The sequence below is a fragment of the Pongo abelii genome, chromosome 18 (assembly GCF_028885655.2).
Source record: "Pongo abelii isolate AG06213 chromosome 18, NHGRI_mPonAbe1-v2.0_pri, whole genome shotgun sequence".
Taxonomy (NCBI): domain Eukaryota; kingdom Metazoa; phylum Chordata; class Mammalia; order Primates; family Hominidae; genus Pongo; species Pongo abelii.
Window position 1 is genome coordinate 67,225,568 of NC_072003.2, and position 18,103 is coordinate 67,243,670.

General features: G+C 49.4%; 1 protein-coding gene across 3 annotated transcripts in view; it reads right to left on the reverse strand.

Moving 5' to 3' along the window:
* Positions 1-18,103, reverse strand: part of RANBP10 (RAN binding protein 10) — an 85,668-nt gene that overhangs the window by 15,751 nt on the left and 51,814 nt on the right. For 2 of the 3 annotated variants that reach the window (XM_009250829.4, XM_054535000.2), the window contains one exon: positions 5,383-5,550. In XM_009250829.4, coding sequence (XP_009249104.3) covers positions 5,383-5,550 — 168 coding nt within the window. The other variant, XM_054535001.2, reaches the window with a different exon arrangement.

Below are 18,103 nucleotides of genomic sequence, written 5' to 3' on the forward strand. Positions count from 1 at the left end.
GATCTATCCCCTGTGGCCCTTCAGGCCTGATCCTTCTCTTGATTTAAAACATATTTATGGAAACCTATTGTGCATGCCAGATCCTTTTTTGGAGAAGGGTCTCACTCTGTCGCCCAGGCTGGAGTGCAGTAGCACAATCTTGGCTCACTTCAACCTCTGCTTCCCGAGTTCAAGCAATTCTCCTGCCTCAGCCTCCCGAGTAGCTGGGACTACAGGCACATACCACCATGCCTGGCTAATATATATTTTTGTATTTTTGGTAGAGACGGGGTTTCACCATGTTGGCCAGGCTGGTCTTGAACTCCTGACCTCAAGTGATCTGCCCGTCTCGGCCTCCCAAAGTGCTGGGATTACAGGCATGAGCTACCACGCCTCGCCCCTTTTCCATCCATTACTTCATCTGATCCTCACACCAACTCTGGGAAGCAGGCTTATCCCATTTTACAAAGGAGAAAAATAAGCCTCAGAAGTTCAACAATTTGCCAGTAGTCATAAAGCTAGCAAAAGTGGTGGGGCTGGATTCGTTCCTAGTCCAATGCTCCAATGTCATCTCCAAGCTGATAGAGAAGCGGAAACAGAGAGGGGGGCAGCTGCCTATCTCCAGTCCATACGCAGTCAGAGTCCTCAGAGGTTCCAAGCTGACAAAGTCCAGCTTAACAATGGCCTTTGTGGGAGGATCTCTTGAGAACAGGAGTTCAAGACCAGCATGGGCAACATAGCGAGGCTCCGTCTCTACAAAATATATAAAATTAGCTGTGGTCCCAGCGACTTGGGAGCCTGAGGCAGGAGGACCACTTGAGCCCTGCAGGTTGAGGCTGCAGTGAGCTAGTATGATCGTGCCACCGGGTTCCAGCTTGGGTGACAGAGCAAGACCCCGTCCCAAAAAAAAACAAAAACAAAAAACAGCCTGTCAAAAACCCTCCTGCCAAGAGAAGTGGCTGCATTTCTAGGGACCTCGGCTCTGAATTGGAAGTGAAGGTAGAGGGGAGTGGGACCCCAACTATATAAGCAGGCCACCAGAGCACCCATGTTCTTCAGACTGAGAAATGACAAATGATTCAGGACCAGTGGAGGCTCTCCCAAGGACTTAAAGCCCTCTCATTTTTTAGATGAAGTCTTTTTTTTTTTTTTTTTTTTTGAGACAGAGTCTAGCTCTGTTGCCCAGGCTGGAGTGCAGTGGCGTCATCTCGGCTCACCGCAAGCTCCGCCTCCCAGGTTCACGCCATTTTTTTTTTTCTTTGAGACGGAGTCTTGCTCTGTGCCCCAGGCTGGAGTGCAGTGGCGTGATCTCAGCTCAGTGCAAGCTCCACCTCCCGGGTTCATGCCATTCTCCTGCCTCAGCCTCCCAAGTAGCTGGGACTACAAGTGCCCGCCATCATGCCTGGCTAATTTTTTTTTGTATTTTTAGTGGAGACGGGGTTTCACCGTGTTAGCCAGGATGGTCTCGATCTCCTGACCTCACGATCTGCCTGTCTCAGCCTCCCAAAGTGCTGAGATTACAGGCGTGAGCCACCACGCCCAGCCGATAAAGTCTTATATCTCCCAGAAGCTCCTGAGCTTTTGGCCTCTGAGGTTTTCAAACTGCTGATTCCTTAGAGATCTCCAGTCTGCTATCCAACCCCTGCCCAGAAAAGAAACTGAAGCCCTGCAAAATAGAACAGGTGAGGGTCTAACAACAGGTCTCCCAGAAACCTGGCCGGAATCATGCCAGCCAGCACATACCACATGCTTCCTCTATGCTAGGCACTGGACTAAGTGTCTTATAAGGCACCATTCAATCCTCAGAACAACCTTGGAAGATGTATACTACCTCTGACACTAGTTCACATATGAAAAAACCAAGATGCAGAGAGATGGTTTATATTCTTTGTTTGGCTATTTTGTTTGCTTCTCACTGAGGGACGCTCATAAGCTGCATGGTCTGCCTGTCTGACGCCACTTTTGGGCCCCACATGCACAGTCGGCATGACCCTGGCATGCTGGCAGGACTGAATCCGGAAATCTCTCTGTACCCAGGAGGAGACCCCAATGTCCACCCTCCAGGTCTGCTCAGGAGCTGCCCTCATGGATCTCAGCATGGCCAGGATATTGCTTACTCCAGGGCTCATGGAGGAGTCCCCAAGAAGCCTGGAAAAAGGCAGTCCAAACTTTGTAAGTTACATGTAGTGTGACCTTTGGCAAGTAACCCAACCTCTCTGAGCTCATCTGAAAAAAAGAGATAATATCGATATATCGACTTCAAGGAAAAAGAGAGAAAATGAGACATTCTGTGAAAGCTACTTCATGAACTCTGAGGTCTAGGTATAAGTCAGCTGCGGTAACGCCACAGGGTGAGGCAACTGCCACACTTTTGGTCAGGGGATGACCTACCCAGGCTTGCCCAACTCTGCCTCACAATGGCACCCAGGAAGGATAAGGCCTTGAGGTGCTTCCAGGAGAATGAGGAAAGACGCTACTCCACCCACTGCTGCATTGGACAAGGGCAACACTGCTCCTCCAGCCTGCAACGTCACTTTGATGGCAAGATCTGAGTTGGCCCACGGGAAGAAGGTTCAGGCAAAGATCCAGGATGCAAACAGGATAGCTGAACTTGCTGATAAGGAGTACCCAGAGCCAAACAGACACAGGTCAGGGACCACTGAGGCTGAGAACATAAAGACCTTGTGGGAAAGCACAGAGCTGTGTGGAAATGACTGTGAGCACATGGACCACTTGCAAATGAGACATCAGTCCGTATCTCCATTCACTCATTCCTTCATCCTTCTACCAAGTATTTGTTGTCACAAGACTAGAGAAACAGCTGCAAACCTGGCCCTCAGATTCCAGCAAGAGAGATGGCATATGACTAAGAATTACGCAGACAACTGACCAATGGCACATAGGGCAAGGGCTGTTGACAGAGGAAAGGAGCAGGGAGGCCAGAGGCAGGAGACATCATTCCGCTGCTGTAAAGTGGGGAAGGGTTCGATTCTGAAGCACATTATTGATAAGATGGCTGGGGAAAAGGAAACAGAGACAGTAGAAGATTCACCATGCATTGTGTCACTCCAGCTTCACTGCTTTTCCATTAAATTTTGTAATCTAAAAATGCAGGGGACAGGCCATATCCCGTTTTCAGTAAGGTCTCAATAATATCCATGTGGAAAAAATGGAAAAATATGAGCTTCAGGAACTAAGTGATTTTTTTTTTTTTTTTAAATAGGGACGGGGTCTCGCCACTTGCCCAGGCTCATCTCGAACTCCTGGGCTCAAGCGATCTGCCCACCTCAGCCTCCCAAAGTGCTGGGAATACAGGTGTGAGCCACCGCGCTCGGCCAACTTAGTGATTCTTAAATGGCTGATGTCTTCCAGGACAAGCTCAACTGTACACTGAAGGGCTCAAATCTTAACCTTTTCTTCCTATATTTTTTAACAGTATCTTCATGAAAACATAAACACAAACAACAAATTTTAGATTAATACAACACTGAAAAGGATATCAAATATTTGAGATAGAACAAGTAAGAACACAGAAGGTGTCGACAGGCTGGAAGAAAAAGTCAAAATACTACCAGATGAAATTTAATTACAAGATGTGTGAGGTCTTGGATAGGGGTCTATAAAAAGTATCCACTAAGGAGATGGATTTCTAAAAACAGCCTAAGGATTTGAGGTGACATTAAAGTGGCCATCTGCTCTCTATGGGACCTTGGGACTTGACTGACAAAGAGCTCATGGCCCTTTGGTTGTCCCGGTGCACATGAAAGGCCTGAAGGAGAGAGATGCAGGTGCAGAGGGAACAGTAGAGTCTGCCCCCATCCATGAGCAAAATGTGGGCAAGCTGGAGGGATGTGAGGAAGGCAGCTATACAAGGGGGCAGGTGAAGGGGGGCTTGGATACAGGGTGAGAGCCCACAATAGTGGCCCCTGGGACTTTGACAGCAGAACCCAGAGCCAGGAAATAGCGGAATCAGAGTGCAAAGTGGAGAGTGAAGAGCTGTCCTGAGGCCCTGGCCCACCCTCTATCCGCTAGCTCCTCACCAGCTGGTCACTAGCAACTGCAGCCAGGTGGTCATCAATTTCAGAGGAGGGTTTCTCTGATGTGCACCTAGGTCAGCTTAGCAGTGTCTGTGCTATGTTCTCGGCTGCCTAGCTACCAAGGCTTTCCTGCAAACTCTTGGCTGGGGCATCCAGTTGCCCTGTTGAGGAATGCTGGCTCCTAGGCATGCAGCCCCAGCCATCAGCAATCCAATTCCCACTCAGGTCCCCTGATACTAGCTGTGCTCATCTCCTGGAGAAGTCATAGAGGGGATGTGGAGAGTTGCAGCCACCTTTTTACTGACCCTCAAGCCAAGGGAAATGGGACTTCTAGGAGTTGGGTTCCAAGTAAAATGCCCAACTCCCTTTCCTGGCAGAGCTGCTGGAAGCTGGGCTGGTAGAGTTCTGCCAGTCCTCTCTTCACTATACCATTCCATTCTGGAGAACTAGGGTGTGTAGATCGGGGACTTCCGCAAACCCAGGCAGGCAGACCAGGCAGTTAGTCACCACCTCAGGGTCAATGTGGCCAAATACCAGTTAGCACCCGGTAGGCAAGCCATCAGAATAGCCAAAGTCTCTTCCTCTCAAGCCCTAATCCTAAATGTCTACGCTTGTACAGGAATGCTCCTTCTAGTCCTCTTCCACTGATTGCTATTTCTCCTGGGTTTCTTCTCCTGGTTAACAGCAATACTAATCCAGCCATTTTCTCACCTTTCCTTCTTGCAAGTGCACCCCATCTGTCACCAAACCCTGCAGGGCCACACCTGGGCCTTTGTCCTGCACCCATCCCCACTGCCTTACCTCAGGCCATCTGCCTCTTCCCCTGGTCTTTACTCTGGTCCATCCTTCATGGTTTCACCAGAAGCCTTTTTCAATGTAACTGCCCCAGCTGCTGCTCATTCACCAAGAACAGACCAGAGGTCTGGCCCTATCTGACTCCCACCTGTCTGTTTACCTCCTGGACTAGTGCCACCCCCACTGCTGCTCCACAGCAACCAGCACCAAAGTCTGGGCCAGGTCACAGGCACGCAAACCACCACCACACAACCTATGCAAGGGTTCCCCAAACTTCTCATCCAATGCCAAACCTTGCTCCAACAAGTGCCACCAAAGCCAAGATCACGACCAGGATACTGCTGTACTCTCAGCATCCTCCCTGGGCTGGATAAACGCAGCTGACTGGCTGGATGAACAAAGGCGTGCCCCTGCTACCCTCTATTCACCTGAAAGGGCTCCAATGCCTGGAAATGGTGCGGTACCCCAGAGCTCAGCAGAGGCGACACTGCCTTGAGCACTTGCCCCTGAGCCTCTCACCAACCAAAGTGGCTCCACAGAGCAGAGCCTCCAAGGTCCCTTATGCACACACCAAGGCTGTGGCCATTCTTGGTGTAGAAGCAGGTGCCATTGATGAGGTTGACGCAGCAGCCGATCACGTCTCCTGTGGTGAATGTGGGACCATAGGGCTGGCCAGTCCCCGAGGAGCAGAACGAATGCCCATCATCACCATGGTAACCATAGGAATGTTTGTCCCAACCTGTGGGGGAAGAGAGCAGCAATAACTGAGTAGGTACTTGAGGGAGGAACAAGACAGTAACAGAAGCCCATGCAGGTCTCTCAGCCTCTCCTCAGCCTGCCCCACCTCTGTCAGCACTCTTGGCTTCTAGCAGAGCCACCAATAGACAGAGTCTGGCTGTGAGTCCAGCAGGTGACTGCCGAAGTAGCTGATGCAGCCCCACAGAGGAATGATCCCATGCTGCGGTTAACAGGAACCAAAACCATCAGTGACCCGGAAGGAACATACCACAGGGTGGTACAACAAGGAGGTGGTCAAGGGAAGCCTTGTGAAGGAGCGGGAGCTGGAAGTAACCTTGGAAGTGTATCTGGCAGGTTGTTTAAAATTTTGTTTGTTTGTTTGTTTTGAGACGGAGTCTCGCTGTCACCCAGGCTGGAGTGCAATGGCGTGATCTCAGCTCACTGCAAGCCCCGCCTCCCGGGTTCACGCCATTCTCCTGCCTCAGCCTCCAGAGTAGCTGGGACTACAGGCGCCTGCCACAACGCCCGGCTAATTTTTTTTGTGTGTATTTTTAGTAGAGACGGTGTTTCACCATGTTAGCCAGGATGGTCTCGATTTGACCTTGTGATCCGCCCGCCTCAGCCTCGCAAAGTGCTAGCATTACAGGAGTGAGCCACCACGCCCGGCCGATGCCCAGCTAATTTTTTTGTATTTTTAGTAGAGACAGAGTTTCACCGTGTTAGCCAGGATGGTCTCGATCTCCTGACCTCATGCTCCGCCTGCCTCGGCCTCCCAAAGTCCTGGGATTACAGGTGTGAGCCACCGTGCCCGGCCTAAAGTGTATTTTATATTGAGGATTAGTTTACATACAGTAAGATTCTCTCTTTTATTTTTATTTATTTTTTTTTTTTGAGACAGAGTCTCCCTCTGTCACCCAGGCTGGAGTGCAGTAGTGTGATCTTGGCTCACTGCAACCTCCGCCTCCCAGGTTCAAGTGATTCTCTTGCCTCAGCCTCTGGAGTAACTGGGATTACAGGTGCGCGCCACCATGCCCAGCTAATTTTTTTATTTTTAGTAGAGACGGGGTTTCAACATGTTGGCCAGGCTGGTCTCGAACTCCTGACCTCAGGTGATCCTCCAGCCTCGGCATCCCAAAGTGCTAAGACTATAGGCATGAGCCACCGTACCTGGCCGATTCTCCCTTTTAAACTGTACAATTCAAATGAGTTTTAACAAATGTATACAGTTGCATTACCACCACCACAATCAACACACAGAACATTTCCATCACTCTAAAGCTGAGCATGGTGGCTCATGCTTGTAATCCTAACACTTTGGGAGGCTAAGGCGGGAGGATCACTTGAGGTCAGGAGGTCAAGATCAGCCTGGGACAACATAGTGGGACCTCATCTCTATAAAAAATTTAAAAAATTGTCCAGGAACGGTGGCTCATGCCTATAATCCCAGCACTTTGGGAGGCCGCAGTGGGTGGATCACCTGAGGTCAGGAGTTCAAGACAAGCCTGACCAACAGGGAGAAACCCCGTCTCTACTAAAAATACAAAATTAGCTGGGCATGGTGGTGCATGCCTGTAATCCCAGCTACTCAGGAGGCTGAGGCAGGAGAATCGCATGAACCCAGGAGACGGAGGTTGCAGTGAGCCGAGATCACACCATTGCACTCCATCCTGGGCAACAAGAGCAAAACTCTGTCTCAAAAAAAATAAAAATAAAAAAATAAAAAAAATTAGCCAGGTGTGGCTGGGCATGGTGGCTCACACCTGTAATCCCAGCACTTTGGGAAGACAAGGCGAGTGGATCATGAGGTCAGGAGAGCAAGACCATCCTGGCTAACACGGTGAAACCCCGTCTCTACCAAAAATACAAAAAATTAGCCGGGCACGGTGGTGGATGCCTGTAGTCCCAGCTACTCAGGAGGCTGAGGCAGGAGAATGGCATGAACCTGGGAAGCAGAGCTTGCAATGAGCCGAGATCGTGCCACTGAACTCCAGCCTGGGCAACACAGCAAGACTTTGTCTCAAAAATAATAATAAATTAGCCAGGTGTGGTGGCGCCTGCCTACAGTCCCAGCTACTTAGGAGGCTGAGGCAGGAGGATCATTTAAGCCCAGGAGTTCAAGCCTGCAGTGAGCTATGATCATGCCAGTGTACTTCAGCCTGGGCAACAAAGTGAGACCCTAGCTCCTCCAAAAAAATTTCCCTCAGGCCTCTTGGGAGTCAATTTGTTCCATCCATTCCCAGTACCCGGCAACACTAATCTGATGTGTTCCTATGGTTTTGCCTTTTCCAGAATTTCACATAAATGGAATCATAGAACATGAGGTGTCTTGCCTGGCTTCTTAGACTTAGCACAATGCATCTGTGATCCATCCATGTTGTTAGGAGAAGCAGTGTTCCATTCCTTTTTATTGCTGAGTAGTACTCCATGTTATGGATACACCCCAGTTTTTCTATCTGTTCATACACCAGTTGATGACATTTGAGTTGTTATAATTTTTAGTTATTATGAATAAAGCCAACAAATATTTGCTTTAAGGTATTTGCACAGACGTATGTTTCCATTTCTCTTGGGTAAATACTTACAAGTGATATTACTGGGTTATAAGATAAGTGTATGTTTAATTTGATAAGAAACTGTCAAACTGTTTTCCAAAGTGGCTATGCTATTTTGCATTCCAACCAGCAATGTATGAGTTCCATATCTTCTTCAGTATTTACTATTCTCAGTTTGTTTTTTTAAATTTTGGCCTTTTAGTGTATATATAGTGGTTGTAATATCATTGTGGTTTTAATATACATTTTCCCTATGACAAAATATACTGAGTATCTTTTCATGTACTCATTTGCCATCTATTTGTTGGAAAACTATTCAACTGTCTTTTCAAATTTTTAACTCATTTTTTATTGGGTTGTTTACTGTATTGCACTTGTTTATTGTATTGCACTGTAAAGGTTCTTGATATATTTTAGATACAAGTCCTTTTATGTTTTGTGAGTATTTCTTCCAGTCTGTGGTTTATCATCATTTTTTTGTTTTTTTTTTGTTTGTTTGTTTTTTTGGTGAGAAAGGGTCTCACACTCTCTCATCCAGACTGGAATGCAGTGGCCCAATCTCAGCTCACCACAACCTCCGCCTTCCAGGCTCAAGGGATTCTCCCACCTCAGACTCCCGAGTAGCTGGGATTACAGGCACACGCCACTACCACCAGGCTAATTTTTGTATTTTTAGCAGAGTCGGGGTTTCACCATGTTGGCCAGGCTGGTCTTGAACTCCTGACCTCAAATGATCCACCCACCTCGGCCTCCCAAAGTGTTGGGATTATAGGCATGAGCCATGGAGCCCGGCCTCACTTTCTTTTCTTTTCTTTTCTTTTTTTTTTTTTAAGACGGAGTCTCACTCTGTTGCCCAGTGCAGTCACATGATCTCGGCTCACTGCAAGCTCCGCCTCCCAGGTTCACGCCATTCTCCCACCTCAGTCTCCCGAGTAGCTGGGACTACAGGCGCCCGCCACCATGCCTGGCTAATTTTGTTTTTGTATTTTTTAGTAGAGATGGGGTTTCACCGTGTTAGCCAGGATGGTCTTGATCTCCTGACCTCACAATCCACCCACCTCGGCCTCCCAAAGGGCTGGGATTACAGGCGTGAGCCACTGCGCCTGGCCCTCATTTTCTTAATAATGCCTTTCGAAGGTGGGCTGTGATCGTGACTGGGACTGTGTTGACTCTCTAGATCAATTTGGAGAGAATAGATAGCTTAACAATATTAATTATTCTGGCCGGATGCAGTGGCTCATGCCTGTAATCCCAGCACTTTGGGAGGCCGAGGTAGGAGGACTGCTTGAGCCCAGGAGTTTAAGACCAGCCTAGCCAACATGGTGAAACACCATCTCTACCAAAAATACAAAAAAAATTAGCCGGGCGTGGTGGTGGGCGCCTGTAATCCCAACTACTCGGGAGGCTGAGGCAGGAGAATCGCTTAAACCAGGGAAGGCAGAGGTTGCAGTGAGCCAAGATCACGCCACAGCACTCCAGACTGGGCAACAAGAGCGAAACTCCGTCTAAAAAAAAGAAAGTGCATGGTGCTCAGGAAGGAAAAAATATATATATTACTATTGTTTGTACAGATAGGGTCTGTCTATGTTGCCCAGGCTGGTCTCAAACTCCTGGCCTCAAGCAATTCTCCCACCTCTGCACCAAGGTTTTAGACAAGGGGAGAGGGGAGTGAAAAAGGGAGGAGGATGTGCAGGTAAAGGCATGAGTACAGGTGGGGCAGGAGCGGTGGAGCTGCAGAAGGGTTCGACTGCCTGGCTAAGGAGCAGAAATGGAACCCACAGAGCCATGACAAGCCCAGGACCTGCACAGGCTGGGGAGCTGATGGGCTGACAGGCAGGTCTACTCCCCAGGAACCCCTCCAGGTAGCTTCCCCAGTGTCTGCCTGCTTCCTCCTTGGGGCCTAAGCAGCACACCACAGGAACATGCTTAAGCACATCCCTCCCCTCCCAAGTGGCATGGGTAGAGGCTCTCTTCTGAGTAAAGGATCTGAGTAGCCAGAAAGCAGGGCAAGGCTCAAACATTCACAGTACATGTTGTGTACGTGGATAGGCAAGGGCACAGGGTGTGGGCAGGCAGCAAGCAAAGGTGTGGGGGTGAGAAAAGAAGGATAACAGGGCCAAGGGCTGACAAGAGAGGCAGAGAGTGTGACTGGAGAGGTGACACAGCCCAGACCCTGGAGCCTAAACTCAGCATTTAAATCAGCGAGCACAAAGGAAGTTGTCCCCTTGGTCACAGCACCCATCCCAAGCCTAGTGTACCCTGAGCTTTCACGTCTTTTTATCCAGGAAGCCTCTATTTAAACAAAGATTCTCCAGCACCCACAGCGGGAAACAGGTCAAGACTGAACGGCTCTCAGAAACTGGTGGAGGCCCTCCGCCCTGCTGGTGCCTCCTTCATCTCCCCACCGCCATCACCAGGAAACCAGTGTGAGAGCTGCTTGAGACTGGCTTTAGAAGGGCCAAAGCCTCTACCTGGATCCAGGCTCTATTCTCACCTTCTGAATTCCCCAAAGACATTGGAACTGCCTGGCTCAGGGGACATGTTGCTGCTCTGAGCATCAACTCAGCTCCTAAGCTCACCAGGCCCAGCAGTGAGAGAGGCCTTTCTGTTGCTAGTGGGTATGCAAATCATTTGACCTCAGAGAAATAGCTCTTCTGGGACAGAACAATGCCCATTCCCCACCAAAAGGCAGGCTCGTGAGGCTGTCACAGTCAAGGTCTTTTCTCAGGCATCACCTCGGGAGACACTATGGCTCCTGATGGCAGCGGCTGTTCCCCTGGTCTATAGCAGGCTATAGATGAGGGCGGCCAGCTGGACAGCAGTGAGGAGCAAAGTGAAAACCATCCCTCCAGGTCTGGCTCAGACTGTGGTGACCCCAGGTATGCCCACCAGCTTGCCCTGACAGGATCCACAACCATGGACCACACCAGCCACAATAGCCCTCCTCCTCTCCCTGCCCCTCATCCCTCAGATAGAGCACAGGGATTTCCCACTGCAAGGCAGTAACTGACAACAATGTGGCAACCTGTTAGGAGGGCACCCATAACCCTGTGTGTTTGGCACAGCACAACAGATGTTGCCAGGGGTCTGGGATGCCAGAAGGTAAGGTGGGGCTCTCCTCAATGCTCCCTGACCTGCACAGCCCCCTAAAGCCAAGTCCACTGCTTATGTGGCCATGGGGGCACACCATCCAGCAAAGCCACTGCCCATTCCACCCTCCCCAAATAGTCTTTCAGGAAGGCTGCTTGCTGCTCCTCTGGGTCCTCTTAGAACTATGCCCAAGAACTAGTGGTATCCACTCTGTCCTCCCCTCTTGCCAGTGCGTCATGATTCAGTTCAAATTTCTGCCTCCTGGAGTCTTTTATAACATCCTTTGGTCCTCCCCTTGCACACTGCCCATATCCCTGGTCCACTGCCTGGTGCCTACTGAACCTCTTCAATCACCAGTCACTGTTCCCGGGATTGTCCATGCCCCTTCCCCCCAAGATCATGAGCTCCTTGGTACAGGGGCCAAATGATCTCAGGACAGTTCCTCCAGTGCCCAGCATGTCAGGAGTCTGACAGGTGGTACAGGTGTGTGCACAAGCACATATGTGTGTTTATGTGCCACCAGTGACCAGCCCCAGCTGTCAGCCTGCCTCTTTCTCACACAAGGATGATCCTGTATGACAGACTTTTATGCAAATTTTACTGTCCAGGAGGTCTAAGACATAAGCTGGAAGGTTTCCTTTTTTCACTTTCTTTTTTTTTTTGAGACGGAGTCTCACTCTGTCGCCCAGGCTGGAGTGCAGCGGCGCGATCTCGGCTCACTGCAAGCTCCGCCTCCCGGGTTCATGCCATTCTCCTGCCTTAGCCTCCCAAGTAGCTGGGACTACAGGCGCCCGCCACCACGCCCGGCTAATTTTTTGTATTTTTAGTAGAGACGGGGTTTCACCGTGTTAGCCAGGATGGTCTCGATTTCCTGATCTCGTGATCTGCCCGCCTCGGCCTCCCAAAGTGCTGGGATTACAGGTGTAAGCCACCACACCCGGCCCCTTTTTTCACTTTCTCAGGTTAGAACGGTAGATACTCTAGAAAATCTAACAACAATTTGGTCATTTGATTTATGAAAGCTCATGAAATCACCAGGAAGAACCTACTTAGTCAGTGGTTCTGGGATATTTGGGACATATTTTTGTCTCAGTGTATGGGAGTTCAATATCCACTATGAAAACAACAGATGCTTAAATTTTCAAAGACCTAAAATTAAAATAAGTATTTTAAACACTTTTCTTTAAAAATAAACTATATAACTATTTTGACAAAACGAGCACAGAATTTTTAGATTTTGCCTGTAATCCCAGCACTTGGGAGGATGAGGTGGGAGGATCACTTGCGGCCAGGAGTTTGAAACCAGCCTGGCCAACATGGTGAAATCCCGTCTCCACTTAAAAATAGAAAACTTAGCTGGGTGTGGCAGCACATGCCTATAGTCCCAGCTACTTGGGAGGCTGAAGCATGAGAATCACTTGAACCGGGGAGGCAGAGGTTGGAGTGACCTGAAATTGTGCCAATGCACTCCAGCCTGGGCAACAGAGCAAGACGTTGTCTCAAAAAAAAAAAAAAGGCCAGGCTCAGTGGCTAATGCCTATAATCCCAGTACTTTGGGAGGCTGAGGTGGGCAGATCACCTGAGGTCAGGAGTTTGAGACCAGCCTGGCCAACATGGAGAAACCTCGTCTCTACTAAAAATACAAAAATTAGCTGGGCGTGGTGGCGCGCTCCTGTAATCCCAGCTACTCAGAATGCTGAGGCAGGAGAATCGCTTGAACCTGGGAGGCAGAGGTTGCAGTGAGCTGAAATCGCGCCACTTCACTCCGTCTCAAAAATAAAAAAATAAAAAATAAAAAAAAAGAAATAATTTTTAAATTTTTAACTCTGGCTATAAATATGGATTTTAAATTTAAAAAAAACCAAAGAGCTCAATTAAAAAAAAAATTAGAATCAATTCAGGATTCATCATCACCTCAGTCTGGCCAGAAAAGAGATAAGTTTTCTGCTTTTCCAATTCCCAAATGATTTGTCAATTTTTATAGATTTTCCCAGAGAGGAAAAATACGCAGTACCTGTTATAGGCCGGGTAAGACCCCCACCTCAAAGATGTCCACGGTCTAATCCCCAGAACCTGTGACTATGTCACCTTTCATGGTAAAAAGGATTTTGCAGAAGTGATTAAGTTAAAGCCCTTGAAGTAGGGGATGACAGTGGATTATCCAGGTGGGCCAATGTAATCACAGGGGTCTTTATGAAATGGAAGATGCCTCACTGCTGGCTTTGAAGATGGAGGATGGGGCCATGAGTCAAGGAACACAGGAGGCCACTAAAAGCTAGAAAAGGCAAAGAATGAATTCTCCCCTAGAGCCTCCAGAAAGAACGCAGCCCTGCCAATACCTGGATTTTAGAATTTCTGTTCTCCAGAACTGTAAAATGATTATTTCAAGCCAACATTGTTGTTACAGTAGCAACAGGAAATCTGAACCTATTCTGGTCAGGGGTCTGCCATTACAGAGCTGTAATATATCTTCAACTGAAGCTATCAATATTTTTTTCCAGAAACAGTAAGTGTCTGTATGTATATATAAGGTATATACCTTATATATATATAAGTATATGTATACAAGGATGTGTGCGAAAAGCAGTTTGAGGTTAAAAACAGAATGTTGCACACCTCATTTAGTATCACTGGCTGCTGCAGCAGCATAGTTTACGGCCACTGTGTTGCCTTCACATCCTCTGGAAAGGACAAGCACTGTCTGCTTGCCACCAAATAACTAACAAAGGCCTGCCCCAGGGAGTTTGCAAAGTGGGAGTAGGAAGTGTGAAAGGAATAAAGACAGGGAAAATGTAAGTAAACAAATAGGAAAACAAGAAATACCTGGTAGATCAAGTATGCTCTAAAGAAAACAAGGCTGGACTGGGTGCAGTGGCTGATGCCTATAATCCCAGCATTTTGGGAGGCCAAGGCAGGAGGATTGCTTCAGTCCAGGTGTTCGAGACCAGCCTGGACAACATGGTGAGACCCCATATCTACAAAAAAATACAAAAACTAGCAAACTAGCTGGGTGTGGCGGTGTGTACTTGTGGTCCCAGCTACACAGGAGGCTAAGTTGGGAAGACTGGATCATGCCACTGCACTCTAGCCTGGGCAACAGAGAGAAATCTCATCTTTAAAAAAAAAAAAAAAAAAGGCTGTGTGCAGCGGCTTATGCCTGCAATCCCAGCACTTTGGGAGGCCAAGGCAAGAGGATCGCTTGAGCCCAAGAGTTCGAGACCATCCTGGACAACATGGTGACACCCCATCTCTACAAAAAAATAGAAAAAATTAGCCAGGCACTGTGGTGCGCACCCTGTAGTACTGCTGAGGAGGGAGGATCCCTTGAACCCAGGAGTTTGAGGTGGCAGTGAGCTATAATCGTGCTATTGCACTCCAGCCTGGGCAACAAAGACTCTATTTATAAAAGAAGAAAATGCAAAGCCAGATGATGGGCTAGCAATGGGAGGGGGGATGAGGACTGACTGGAATGGGGTAGTCAATTGAGTTCTTGCTGAGAGGGTGACTCCTGAGCAAAGGTCTTCTGGACAAGAGGAACAGAAGAAAAAACCTTCGGGGTAAAGGGTATGAACTCAGCACGTCTGAGAAACAGAAAAGCATCCAGTGGGGCTGGAGCTGAGGGAGACTTAGGAAAGACTCAGAGCAGAGTGGGCAGGACTCGCCAGGTGTGGGTGCAGCTAATATGAGAGGAAAAAAGGATGGCACCCAGGTTTCTGGCCTGAGCAAACAAGTACATGGTGGTACCATTTATCAAGAGACAAGGAGGCCGGGCGCGGTGGCTCACACCTGTGAGCCTAGCACTTTGGGAGGCCGAGGCAGGCGGATCACGAGGTCAGGAGATCGAGACCATCCTGGCTAACATGGCGAAACCCCGTCTCTACTAAAAAATACAAAAAATTAGCCGGGCGTGGTGGCGGGCACCTGTAGTCCCAGTTACTCGGGAGGCTGAGGCAGGAGAATGGCGTGAACCTGGGAGGCGGAGCTTGCAGTGAGCAGAGATCGCACCACTGCACTCCAGCCTGGGCAACAGAGCAAGAGTCCTTCTCAAAAAAAATAAGAGACAAGGAAGATGGATGGAAGGAACAGGCCCTTTGGAAATGCTAAGCTTGAGATGTCTTATTAGACATCCAAGAAGCCAGCGGCTGAACAAGGCAGGTAAGATGGTGGCAGGTCCAGGGACTTTGTGGCTCTTTCCCAGATGCAGAAAGGCTGTGATGGGGAACACTCATTAAACAAACAGTGGTGTGGACAGAAAACTTTGAGTGAAGTCACTGGAGGATTTTCCTCTTGTGTTGTCCTGATACATACAATGGTTTTCTGTTTTTCCTTTGTGAGAAAGATTCAGGCTAGCTAAGGGAGAGAAAGGACAGGACAAACATGCAACAAAGGCACCAGAAGCCCAAAGGAGTTGAGGAGATGATGGATTCAGTCATCCACCCCTTGTGAACCTGCTCCCCAGGCCTTGAGAAGTTGTACAGTGGAGAGGAACTGGCACTACACTGCCGTCTTGAGAAGCTGGAAACCACAAAGCCAGGGCTTAGCCCCAGCCCCATATTTTGCAGTGAGTCTGTTGTCAGCCTCAGGCTAGGATCCTCACATAGGCAGACTGGCCTCTGTTAGAAAGAGACTGTAGCCCTGGGTGCCAGGACAGCCAGTGGTGCTGAAGCGCTTCTGCTGTCTGGTTCTGGCCACAGCACTGTTCTTCCCGTGATAGGCCCTGGCCAGTCACTCATCCACAGACCTCAGACCCTGGTACCCTTCTCTACAAAATGAGAGGATAGGGACTAGGCATGGTTGTCAAAGGGCCCTCGATGTCTACTTGTAGGAAACATTCTAAGACTCCAACCCACTTGCAGGTATGATAAATCCCATCAGAGGACAGAGGAAACTGAGGCACTAAGAGGCTGAGTGGAGGCCTATGGTCATGTAAATAACACTTCTCCCCTTCTCTGAGGGACACCCAGGGGAGCACCAAGCAGGTACTTGTGATGGTGAAGCCATCTCCTCCTTCCCGACCCAACCACCCAGCACCATGCCTAGGGTGCTGCCCTTCCCATTAAGGGGGGTCCAGCAATTATGCCTGGGTGAGCAGCCCCTCCAGCCCCACCAACTTCTGCTTCAGAACCGGACAACCCTTTTCCCACTCCCACCCTGAAGTCAAAGTCAACAACTTTCTAAACATGCACCCCTCCCTAGGTGGGTCTAGAGAGAGGATGGAGATGTGCCTAGAAGTGAGAGTTGTCACGTGCACCGTGAGGCCAGAGATGGCTGTCTCAGAAGGGACTGGGATGTGAGGGCCAGAAAAGAACAAGTGGGCTGGGCGCGGTGGCTCACACCTGTAATCCCAGCACTTTGGGAGGCCGAGGTGGGTGGATCACCTGAGGTCAGGAGTTCAAGACCAGCCTGGCCAACATGGCGAAACCCCTTCTCTACTAAAAATACAAAAATTAGCTGGGCATTGTGGTACATGCCTGTAATCCCAGCTGCTCGGGAGGCTGAGGCAGGATAATTGCTTGAACCCGGGAGGCAGAGGTTGCAGTGAGCTAAGATCATGCCACTGCACTCCAGCCCAGGCGACAGAATGAGACTCTGCCTCAAAAAAAAAAAAGAACAAGTGGACATGGCTGCCTGGGTCAGGCCCTGCAGGGAGTCACATCCGGCTGGCTCTGGGTCAGAAGGATGGCTGAGGCCACATGATGGGGACAACACTCTGACAGAGAGGACCACCCAACTAACCATTCTTCCGTCTCCAAAGAGAATAAGCCTTGTCACTCCCAGAGAGAAGTGATGGGCAGTTAGCCTGGCACCCATACACAAAAGTCTATGCCCGGCCATGTCAGGTATCTATGAAATGCCAGTGACGCAAGGAGAAACCAAGCCACATTTGAACCAGCAGGCAGGAGGCCCCAGGTGGCCAGTGCAGATGCTCTGGCACCACCCACTTCCCCCTGCATCATCACTCAGACAGAAAGTCACAGTCACAGAAATGCCAGGGTGGCTGCAGAAATCGTTTATCACTTTGGCACTCCCAGGTAACATCCCTGGACAGTGCCCTAGAGATGGGAAACTCCTGTAGGGTGCCAGGGACTCTAGCATGACTGTTCCAGCAGCCCACCCATGCCACTACCATCTGCCAGGGTACATCCAAGGCCTCAGTCCCAGGGCAGTGAGGAATGGAAAACACTCCTACTGCTGAATGGAAAGATTTCCTCAAAAGCCGCAAGTTAGTCTGGAACTCTGGAAGGGGCTAGGGCTGTGCCTGACCACGAGGTTCTGGTCCTGGCCCACGGCTGACCAGGACACAGGGGCCAGCTACATCTCCCTCACAAAGATAACCTGAGGCCAGGTGCAGTGACTCACGCCTGTAATCCCAGCACTTTGGGAGGCCGAGGTGGGCATTCAAGACCAGCCTGGCCAAAATGGTGAAACCTCATCTCTACTGAAAATGTAACAATTAGCCAGGTATAGTGGCAGGTGCCTGTAATCCCAGCTACTTGGGAGGCTGAGTCACGAGAATCACTTGAACCCGGGAGGCAGAGGTTGCAGTGAGCCAAAATTGCACCACTGCACTCCAGGCTGGGCGAAAGAGTGAGACTCTGTCTCAGAAAAAAACAAAAAACAAAACAAAACAAAAAACCCAAAAAGCTAGCCTGAGCACTGATCACCAAGCCAGTCATCTCTTCCCAACAAATGGGTCCCAGTCATCACTCACTGTGGGTCAGAAAGACTCAAGCTCGAATCCTAATTCTGTCACTTCTTAGCCCCCAAGTTCCCTTGGCTAAACTTCTCCCTCAGGGATGGCAGGAAGATTAAAAAAGAATGTGTGCCAGGCGCAGTGGCTCACGCCTGTTATCCCAGCACTTTGGGAGGACAAGGTGGGCGGATCACACGAGGTCGGGAGTTCGAGACCAC